Source organism: Cucurbita maxima, unplaced genomic scaffold (genome assembly GCF_002738345.1).
Source record: "Cucurbita maxima cultivar Rimu unplaced genomic scaffold, Cmax_1.0 Cma_Scf00012, whole genome shotgun sequence".
NCBI lineage: Eukaryota > Viridiplantae > Streptophyta > Magnoliopsida > Cucurbitales > Cucurbitaceae > Cucurbita > Cucurbita maxima.
The window spans coordinates 2558322-2569540 of NW_019272028.1; the positions used below are offsets into that span (position 1 = coordinate 2558322).

At 35.4% G+C, this 11219-nt stretch overlaps 1 protein-coding gene across 5 annotated transcripts in view; it reads left to right on the forward strand.

Annotated features, from left to right (window-relative positions):
- LOC111487166 overlaps positions 1–11219 on the forward strand; it is a 15130-nt gene that overhangs the window by 1017 nt on the left and 2894 nt on the right. Inside the window, exons 1-14 of one of the 5 annotated variants that reach the window (XM_023134438.1) lie at positions 13–82; positions 647–1164; positions 2387–2630; positions 4189–4463; positions 5860–6033; positions 6613–7395; positions 7480–7574; positions 8417–8479; positions 8625–8713; positions 8822–8884; positions 9666–10313; positions 10406–10480; positions 10608–10678; positions 10801–10858. In XM_023134438.1, the coding sequence (XP_022990206.1) occupies positions 746–1164; positions 2387–2630; positions 4189–4463; positions 5860–6033; positions 6613–7395; positions 7480–7574; positions 8417–8479; positions 8625–8713; positions 8822–8884; positions 9666–10313; positions 10406–10480; positions 10608–10678; positions 10801–10858 (3057 nt within the window). In that variant the 5' untranslated portion in view covers positions 13–82; positions 647–745. Of the gene's footprint in view, positions 1–12; positions 211–268; positions 287–355; positions 473–646; positions 1165–2386; positions 2631–4188; positions 4464–5859; positions 6034–6612; positions 7396–7479; positions 7575–8416; positions 8480–8624; positions 8714–8821; positions 8885–9665; positions 10314–10405; positions 10481–10607; positions 10679–10800; positions 10859–11219 lie in introns of those variants that run through there. The other 4 variants (XM_023134435.1, XM_023134437.1, XM_023134439.1 and 1 more) reach the window with 4 other exon arrangements.

Genomic DNA, 11219 nt, shown 5'->3' on the forward strand with positions numbered 1-11219 from the left:
TTTATGTTTTTTTTTTTTTTTTTTTTTTCTCTCTCCTTTTCCCTCAATCGGTATCTCTACGGTGGCTGCTTTCTCCCTCATCGTAACCCTCTCTCTCTCTCTCTCTCTCTCTCTTATTTTGTTTTATTCTTTAAGGTGTTTGAACGGTGCTATTTGCCATCGCGAATTATCATTGTTACAGTTCGATGTGGGTTTGATCGGTCAATGCAGGTAAATGTTTGTCATCTGGAGTTCTGTGTTTTGGAATAATTCGAGTTTTTCCGGGGGATTAGGAGTTCGATTAGGGGTAATTCGCTACCAAACCCTAGAGGTTTTTCTTGAACTAGGGTTTAGAGTTTGCTTGGTTCTTTACTTTTGGTTTTGTGAAGGTTTCTGATCTGACTCGTTCAAGACTTGCGATTTTGCTGAAATTGAGTTTTTGTTTGAATATTTGGTTGGGAAACTTGATCGTTATCGAGGGGGTAGTATAAAGGTACTGGAAATATGTGTTTCGTTTATTTATTCTGATATTTTAGCTATATGAAAATTCTGGTTTGCTCCCTGCTTGGATTGTGAATGGAACATCATCCCGTTTACCTTTTAGCACTTAAAATATGTTATTTGATAGTCAGGGGTTGGAACTGATTTGATGTGATGGTTACTGCAGATAATTCTAGCAGTTTGCTGCTCCAGAGCTGGGTTCTGGACTCCTGCATATTGTAGGGAAACCGTTTTCTTTGGGGTTTTGCTCAACTAGCTTAAAGTGATGGCAGGAAATGTGAGGTTTGAGTCTTCCAACTCGGCTATTCAAGATGAGTTAGGATTTGGGGGGAGTTATGGCAATGGACAGAGGATGAGCCAGACAAGTAGCAGTTTAGATAGGTCTGGAAACTATCGCGATGGTGGAGAGAGCCGGATGTTTGGTCTGGGTTCTAGTTCATCTCGAGGCATTGCTTCCTCCACCGGGGATCTGCCTACATTATCTCAGTTTTTATTGTTGGATCCTATAAAATTGGGAGAGCACAAGTATCCTCGTCCAGAAGAGTTGAAAAAGGTTTTTGAGATGTCATTTGGGACGAACGTAGAAGACAGTTCATTTGGACCTGGTCGTTTGAAGCTTCCTCTGGCTGTGGAGGAGCTAAAGCGGTTCAGAGCTTGTGTCCTGGAAGCAACTAATAAGGCCAGGTACTTAATTTTTTTTTAATTGGTTTGAATTTTCGCATTCACAAGACATGCGTATATGTTTTCCTTCTCCTTTTATGTGATTTTGCAATGCTGCAATCCTTGTGTTTGAAACACTCATATCCTGATAGTTACAAATTCTATTAGTGCATTTTTCATACTTAAATTAGGGTGGTCACCAAAGTAACTATTAGGCAAGTTGGCTCACAACAAACTGTTTGATTACATAAATATTTATCCCTTTTCTTGGTTAGAGTGTTGCTTATTTTCTTGAATAGAAATAGTAAAATTTATGTTAATAGGAGGTAAATAATTGCAGGAAAAATGGGAAAGGTCTTTCAAACAATGGGGGAGTTTATGATAAGGAACTTGAGTGATATAAATGATAAAAGAGCAATATAATTAAATCACTTTTTTTGGAGAGGTAACCCAATGACTAAGAGTAGTTACAAAACTTGCTAACTAAAAAACTATTCAAACTTTACAAGTATCATAATTATTTTTATTAAAAATAATTATACTTCTAGTTTTGTCCTTCCTCAACTCTCAACTCCAACCGTGAGGCCATTTTCCCACAGGATCTTCTAATAGATGGTAGATGGCTGGCTCCAAATAAGGAATAATCTAATAAAATGTTGTGGCTTAGTAGCATAAACTGGCATAAACTCGATGAGTGAAACGCAGGCTTTGGGTTTCATCAAATGTATCTCAAATAATACATATAACACTGCTCTAGGAATAAGTTAATTGTAGAAAACTTCCATTGAACTTTGTCATTAGTATTCAATCTCAAAAAAAGATTCATGGGATATTAACTAGATTTTGTTCTTCTAAATGCCTTTAGTCAAATCCTTGTTAAGGATAAATACAAGAGTTGAGAACTGTTGAGAGAGATTTACTATACATTTCTCCCAAGTTCTTAAGAATCCTGATTCTATAATCAGCAAACTTAGAGACATGAACTTTTTATGGGAAACTTTATCTTTTATTGAAGAAGGAACCCATTCAAAAGAGGAAATGAGGTATATACCCACTTGTGGTAACAAGATATAGAGGCCCAATTGGTGGCAATTTGCATGAGCACAAGATTGTAAGTGCAAAAAAGACTAGAAAGAGAGGAGAGTATGAAGCCATTTATTGTCCCCAATAGATTCACAAACTCCACTTCATCTTCCTCCTAAAAGTTCTCATTGGAATACTAATTCAGATGATCGTATATTTTCAGGGGTAGAGCAAGAAGGATGGATGAATCTTTGCACAAATTGAACAAGTATTGTGAGTCCCAGGTTCAGAAGAAGCAAATTCGGAATGAGATCTTAACTAATGAAAGGCCTGCTGGGCCTAGCTTGTTGAAGAAGGGAAGTCAGGTTCACCGAAATTCTCCAGATGTTGTGAATCAGAGACTTGAAGACAGGGCAAAAAACAATGTTCTTAGCAAGCGTGTTCGGACTTCAGTTGCTGAATTAAGGGTCCATTTAAATTTTATCAATCATTTACTCTTATTGTAGTTTTCAATATTTATGTCCGTTGTTTATACTGTTATCTTTTCATAGAATGAAAGTTATTGATGTACATATCTAAATTTGGTTTCTTTTTGAATTTTTTTTTTTGAATTTTAATTATCTATATTTGTTTGGGCTGTCCTTTTTGGGCACGTATCTTTTAGGAAGAAAGTACTATTTATTTAGTCTTTCACTTATTTGATTAATTCAACTTATTTTGTTTTCCTATGGAAGTTTGCTGCATAGTTTAAATTCATTTGTTATTTCTTTTTGAGAAGAGGTTAGCTATAGTGCATTGCTAGTGATCAAAGCAGTAATTTAGTGGAGAAGAGCAAAGATTAAATGAATTATGCTTTGATTGCTAATTTTTGGTAGTTGTGAGAAAGAGTGAAGCAATAGGTTTTTTTAAGAGAGTTGTTGCAATTTCAGGTTCTTTTGGAGTAGAATTCTTTGTGTTGCCCTTTTATGGTCTCTAGATATGAAGGACATTTTTTATTTGAAAAGAGTGGTACTTGAAGCTAAGCCATCTGATTTGGAGTCTTTGAAACAAATATGGATTGTGAGTTCCTTGAGGTTTTCTATCATAAAGGGTCTTTTTGTAATTTGGAAATGGGCGCACGTGAGGACATTTTTTTGTGCAACTTTGGAGCTTGTTTGGAGTATAACATGTTATTAGACTTCTTTTATGACCATGACCTTCAACCATGAAGCATGAAAGAATACTTAATTGTCAATTTAAATAATAAAGGGTTGGGCTTAGAGGGGATGAGTTTAAGCCGTGATTGCCAGTTGCCACCCACCTAAGCTTTAACATCCTACTAGTTTCCTTGGCAACCAAATGTAATAGGATTAAACAATTGTTTTATGAGAAAAGTTGAGACAGGTACAAGCCAGCCTAGATACTCACAAATGTAAAGAAAAGTATGAACTCCTACAACTTTCCCATTTTTCTTTATCTTTGCAAATTGAAGTTAATTATTTGATGGATCTCTAATTTTCTTTTATAGGCTTTCTAGTAGGGTTGGACATATAGTCACCTGATATATATAGTTACTTTTTGGTAGACATGAGCACGTAGATTTAACCACCAATTTAAGGATCACTTGATATAACTTATAAGTGAAAAGTAAAGTTTTTTTTTTTAATCAGAAAGGGATAAGGAAGTGAAAGGTTGAAAATGTAGTGATGGAAACAGGAAACAGTAGCAATTCTGAGAAGTTAGAAAATTTGATGATTAATTATATATAACGTCCATGCTGCAAAGTTCTGAAGGAGACCTTTCAGCCAGCGATTCATCTTCATGAGTGGTCATCTAATGATAGATCTTTGTTAACTGCATTCTTAAGGTTTTAAGAAGGTCCTTTCACTATCTATTGAGATTTCTTACTGCTGTCCAGATTTTCTTGAGCACCATTCTTCAATTTCTACACACTTTGTACCTATTTTTCTTTCACTGCATGAAAGTTAGATATTTCTTAGACTTGAACTGCTCGAGTAATTTTATATTTGTTTAACTTTTTAATAGGCTGAAGGCCGGACTAACAATGTTATGAGGCAGCCTCCACCCTTGGGGAGAGATAGAGATTTGCTTAGGGATGGTGGTGAAGTTTCTGATCTAGTTGAAGAAAAAATTCGCAAACTTCCAACTGGTGAATCATGGGATAGAAGAATGAAAAGGAAGCGCACTGTGGGTACTGTGTTAAACAGACCGTTGGATGGTGAAGGAGAGCTAAAACGCGTCATGCTTCATAAGCTTAATAATGAGCCAGGAGGGCAATCATCCGAGTCCCAGAGTGTCAGGTGATTTATTTCATCACTATTATGCATTTCTTTACTCTACTTTTTTGTTATATCGATGAATCTTGTGCTATTCAAAGATGAGAAATCTAGCTAGTATATTGTTAGTGATGCTCTATAACTAGCAAGGTTGTATGCCAATCTTGACATTTATACCTTTTTTTTTTTCAAACACCAATTGCTTTATCACTGGAATTGGCCTTTTAAGATTGTTAGGGAGATGAATCTAAAAGGTGACTTTTTTTAAATACCTTGCATGAACCTCCCCACACAGCAACATATTGTTAGTAATGTTCTATAACTGACATGGTTGTATGCTAATCTTGACTTTTTTTTTTTGTTATCTTTATTTCCAAAAGAAATTGCTTTATTATTTTGTTCTCAGATTAGTTTTCCTCAAAAAGTATTTCTGGGTTGTGAAAATGTACAATTTTCAATCTCTACTTGGAGTTCTTTACATATTATTTTTGTAATACACAATACTTTCTTTTCTTATTAATTTGGATTGGATACCCTTTCTTTAATATCCTTCAAATTATGCTTAGGACCCATCATCCGTGAGGCCAGGCTGTGTCCCTTTTTTTGTCGAATATATGATGTGCATTGTTTCCCATAATAAATATTTACCAGTGGAATTGTCCTTTTGAGATTGTTTGGGAGATGAGTCTAAAATTGAATTTTTAAAAAATAAGTCTCAACCTTTTGTGAACCTCCCAATAAAAACTCCATTAAAAAGATGTTGGTATGTGGCTGAATCCTAACTTGTTGTATTGCTGATTTTTTTTTTTTCAATCCATTGGCGTCACGTAGTCTTTAGTTTGTTCTCAATGAAAATTATTGTCATAAAAATTCTTTTTCAATCTGAATTTGGGTCACTCATGCTTTAGTGACTTATTTTTTAGAACCATGTACCATGATAAGCATATATTCTCAGCCTTTGCTAAAATTCTCGAGCAGATTTGAGTGGATAGCTTATCGTCCATCCCCTTTTTGTCGTGTTTGATATTAATGAAATTGTTCTAACACCCCTTCCCTCACCAGATTTTATTTTTTTGAACTAGAGTAGTTAATTATGTGGCATGCACTATGAAATAGTTGAAGTAGGTTTGAAGAATTTTAATTTTGTTTTACTGTGCAGTCATATTCACGTAACATACACACATTTGTTTATGTAATCCGTATATTTTAAATTCTGTTTTCATGTCTATAAAAGCGTAACATATTTCTAATTTCATGGATATTCTATTTATTGCATTTTTTTTTCCTTTTCTTTACCTGACATATTCAATTTACGGGAAACTGGAGAGGATACTTATTGGAGATGAGTTATTTCATTTGTCATTAGTTGTTTATGAATGCTATAAGATGAATGAACATTGAAATATGATGTTCATTGCAGATCAGGTTCTTCTAGTGGTATAAGTGGCATGAGCAAGGGCGATGGAAGTTCTTTGCCTACTGGTTCAAGTGTGCGTATTATTCCCAAGGCCGAGCCTGAAAAAAAGCCTACTCTTTATAGGGATCCAACTGGTGGACAAGCAAAGGACCGATTACAAGTTAAAGGAAATAATAAGTATGTCATTCCTTTTAATCTACTACACTAGTATGTCTGCTACTTTCATTTTATGATTAGAAGCATTATTATATTAAAAAAACACACACAAGTTAATCTCATGACCAACTCTTCACTTTATTGCTTGTCGAAAATTTCAAACAAAAAGGGATGGTGTTATGGACATAGGGTATTGAAAGCCTTCGTTGGGAAGTTTGACCTGGATAGAAAGGACAAAATTTCATACAAATTTTTTTAGCGAGTGAGGTTTATGAGGTGTGGGTGACTGCTTACTACAGTACTTCCTTTTGGTGCTCTCTCCGTAACTTTCACAACTATTAGAAAGGTTCTGTTTCTGAACATAATCTCTCAAATGATATGCTCTTGTTTCTCCACACACGATTCCCAGCGAAATTAATGTATTCAACCATTCCTTGGGATGATGTAGATGTACTGGTTTGTATTAAGTATTTGTGGTTTGCTGCAATTGAACTTTGGACTTTTGATCTACTGCCATATTTTGAGTAGTTTATGTTTACTAGCATATATAGTTAGTAAGGTTTTAGACGATATTTTTAATTAATGTGAAATTATCACCAGATTAAATGTTCGTGAAGATAATCATGTAGCTGGCCCTTATTTGCTGGCAAAAGGAAAGGGTTCAAGGGCACCCAGGTCTGGCTCTACTACAGCTGGAAGTTCGTCTCCTAATATTTCGCGCATGTCTGGAGCACTTGATAGCTGGGAACAACCTCCAATCACAAATAAATTTCAATCAGTAAATGGGGCTAATAATCGCAAGCGTCCCATGCCCAGTGGATCATCTTCTCCTCCCATGGCTCAATGGGTTGTCCAAAGGCCACAGAAAATGTCCCGTACTAGAAGATCTAATCTATTATCACCTGTTTCAAATCATGACGATGTGCAGGGGTCTGAAGGTTCTCCTTCAGATTTTGGTGGTAGAATGGCTTCACCTGTGACAAGTGGCTCATTTCTTGCAAGGAACTTGTCTATTGGTAGTCAACAGGTCAGAGTGAAACAGGAAGTTGTGTCATCTCCTGCCAGGTTATCTGAGAGTGAAGAATCTGGTGCTGGTGAAAATCATGACGGTCAGTTGAAAGAGAAAGGATCAGTGAGTGGGGAACTAGATGAAAGAATGTTGGTTTCTGCTGCTCAGAATAATGCTCCTAACATATTTCATTCAATGAAGAACAAAGTACATGGCAAAGAAGAAATTCGGGACAGTGCTAGAAGACAAGGAAGAAGCGGTAGAGGTTCATCATTTTCAAGGGTTTCAGTTTCACCATCGAGGGAGAAACTGGAGACTCCAACTTTGACTAAGCCACTTAAAGGTGCAAGGCCTGGTTCTGAGAAAAACGGAAGGTGACAGATCTGTCAACATTTATTTTCTCACTTTCATTATTTTTTGTTGATAATCTTTATCTTATTGATATATAATACATTCAGTAAGTCAGGGCGTCCCCCACTTAAAAAGTTATCTGATCGTAAGGCCTTCACTCGAGTTTCACAAACATCAGCTGTTGGTTCCCCTGATTGTACAGGTATGTTATTTTCGATTCATATGGCGTTTAATGAGGCGTTTCTCATGTTTAGTAATAGTTCTTACAATAAAGTTCTTACCATTACAACTTTAAAGCCAGTGAGTGATTGAAAGTTTCAACTTTTAGTGTTTAATGTGTCATGTCATACTCCAATTCACCTGTTTTCAGCTATCATATTAACAGTTAAAAACTTTTTACATGACACAACATTCTTTTTGCAAGAAAAAAGAAACATATTTTTGAGCAGGGAGAAAGCATAATGGTGGTTGTAGGACTAGAACTTCGAAATAATAGCTGTATGAAAACATTCTTCCAGAGTAACAATTTAGTTACTTCTACAAAATTGTTTTTGTTTAGGTTTGGATGTATGCTTAAGTATGGAGTGGACTTTTGTTTCCCTTTGAAAAGAATGTGTTGAGTTGAAATAATAATTACTATAATGATATCATTCTCTACTAATCTTTCTTGAAAGTACAATTTTAGTTTAACCTACCTGTGCAATGTGACGATGGGGAGCATGAGCCTATATAAGAACTTTCTTCCAGTGCATCATTTGTTGAATGCTATTGCTACAATATGTTTTGTTTGAGGTTTACATGTATGCTTTTATAATGATATCATTATACTCCTCTTTTATTAAAGGGAAGATATAGATTAACCCATGTGTGGTATGACGATGTAAAACATGATGTGCTTTAGAAGTGAGAATTGAAAATTCTTGAAAGGAAATTATTTCTTGTTGAGTTTCTGGGCTCCGTTGAGATGTAAAATGGATGTATATCTGAATTTTTCCACTTTCTAAATGTTACTTGTGCATTAGTATTCTTATGCTTGGTTTATAGGTGAATCAGATGATGACCGTGAAGAACTCTTAGAAGCTGCAAATTATGCTTGTAATCCAAGCTGTACGTGTCCCTCTTCAAATTTTGAATTTCTTGGAAAGAATGTTTAGTGTGTGTGTGTGTGTGTATGCATGTATGCATGTGCAGTTGCTTAGTTTTTAAACCTGAATCATGGTCATATTATTCCTATATATTTTCGCTATCACAGATGTTTGCTGTTCTAGTTCATTCTGGTGGAAAATGGAATTTTTATTTGCTCCCGTCAGCCAAGAGGATGAATCCTTTTTGAAGCAGCAGGTAAGAACTATAATATTCTATTATACTGCTGAAAGATATTTCTAGACATCAATAGTTCTCAGTGGCTCTAAAAGATATTCTTAAATTATCATTTATCTTGATCTGCAGATATCTCTAGACAAGAATGATGAGAGCTTTTCTGAAATATTGGACCATGAGAACACTATTCCGGTATGTGTCTGGATTCTTATTTTTCTAGCAGCATACATATATATATGATTCAACACTGAAGGTTTTGCCAAATTGTCAGAAAATTTGGATGAAGATATAGGGTTTATAAAGAAAATTGAGAAATTTGAACTTTGGGAAATATAGTAGGACATGCAAATAACTTTAGTTCTTTGATGCATTCACAAATTCTTTTAAAAAAAATAAGAAACCGAACTTTCATTGGGAAATATGAAAGAATAATTAAGGGCATACAAAAAAAAAAAAAAAAACAGGCTGCACAAAGGAGTCTGTGCATCCACGAATTTCTGAAGGATTGCCTATTATGACTGGATGGTATCTGCTTGGGGCCTGTAAGTTAGCTCCTGACAGCTTCAGAGAAAAAACTTCTTTCTTGTTAAGTTAGCTTCGTCTGGGTTCCTTTTAGGGTGTCTTTTGTAGGTTTTTCTTATATTGTTGGCCTGAGTTTATGTGCCCTGTTTGGCCCTTCTGTATTCGTTCTTTCTTTCTTTCTCTTCCTTGAAAGGAAAAAAATCATGGATATTAAATTGCAGCGTTTTATAGATAGATGTATTGAGTCTTCAAACTCTCTGAGGTGCTGGTGCTTGTTTAAGCAAACCTAGCCTATCAAAGTAGTTCTTTTCTACAATTATTGTGTATATTTCAGTACTTTTTGGGGAAAATATTCTAAATGTGGAGTGAAATAGGAATGAAAAAAAGATTCCATCTATATAATTGTTTTCTTTTCTTCACACGTAATAATGACGAAGGGGTATTTTCTCAGGGTACTTTTGTGGCAGAGGAGGATTCATCACCTCAAGCATTTGATTCTGGACGAAAAAGCCAGTTTTCACATGAATCACAAAATATGCTTAAAAATGTTGATCAGGTTGATGAAGCTGAGGACTTTGTTACTTTAAGTGGAAAATTAGAATCAGAAAAGAGGAAAATCGTTACTCCACTGTACCAAAGAGTGTTATCAGCTTTAATAGTTGAAGATGAAACGGAGGAGTACCAAGAAAGTAGAGGGACAAATATGTTTTCACATTACGGGGAAGATGGCTTTCCTGGGGTTATGCATCCTTCCGTCAATGTTGAGACTGGAAACTCCATTGGAATTACATTTGAATCTGAGTCGGATCCTAAAACTCAGCAAATTGCTGGTCGTAGATTTACTTGCAATGGGGGCACTACCTTCACAAGGCGTGACAGCCAGTCCTTCAATGATGACATGCATCATGCTGATCATGGATATCAACCATTAAACAACGGATACTTCCCTGAGCTTCATGAAAATGGTCTTGATGGATCACCAGGCATGCATTTGAAAGAGCCTAATGTTTCTGTCTTTAATTGCCCGTATGGGCAGATGTCTGTGGAGGATAAACTCATGCTGGAGCTCCAGAGTATTGGACTATTCCCAGAGACAGTGGTATATATTTCAGGATTTAGTTTGTACATTCTATATATACTTTTCTGTGTAGTTGCCTTATTTCTTCTACTCTTCAATGGTATCTTTCTTAGCCTGACCTAGCAGATGGGGAAGAAGATAATATGAATCAAGAAATTCTTGAATTAGAGAAGAAACTTAACCAACAGGTTGCAATGCTCTCTGCAAACTCTTTTATGTTTTTCAATTTAGGTTTCGTAAGATTTGGCTGTGCAATCTCCTTTGACATTTCTAAGCTTTATATTTGTTGCTAATGTTTGAACTTATGCTGCATAGGTTGTTAAGACAAAAGTTCATGGAAACAAAATAATCAAAGCAATTGAGGAGGGCAGGAAAACAGAAGAACGGTGGGTTTTCAGTTACTTAGACCCTTGCCTCAATCTTTAACTTGCCTTCTATCTTTGACCCATACATCATAGCAACATGATTATTTACTGTGGGATGTTTTTTTTTTTTAATCATCTTGTAGGTCTCGCGAACAGTTTGCAATGGATCGGCTTGTTCAGTTGGCTTGTCTAAAGCAGTTGGTATGTGAAAATATAAAATATTTATGCTTAGTTTCTTTTATTATCTCTTCCATTGGCTTATATTCATCCAAGATTTTACCCTGGTCCTTTTCCTGTTTTTTCATCTGGGTCAAAGTTGGATATAAAATGGTCTCTCTAGTATTATAAGACTTTCTTTTGTTATTATTTCTAAATATAAATCCCAGATTCCCATGCCTGTTATGTGCCAATTGATTTTTATCAGGTAGATATTTGTAGTCGCTTAATATTTTGGTAAGCAACACCCTTCATCATTTTTTTAGCATGTTTCTTTTGGTGAGAACTGAGTTCCAGGAGTACAGTGTCTTTTGGTAGTTTTTTTTTTTTTTTTTTTTTTTTTTTT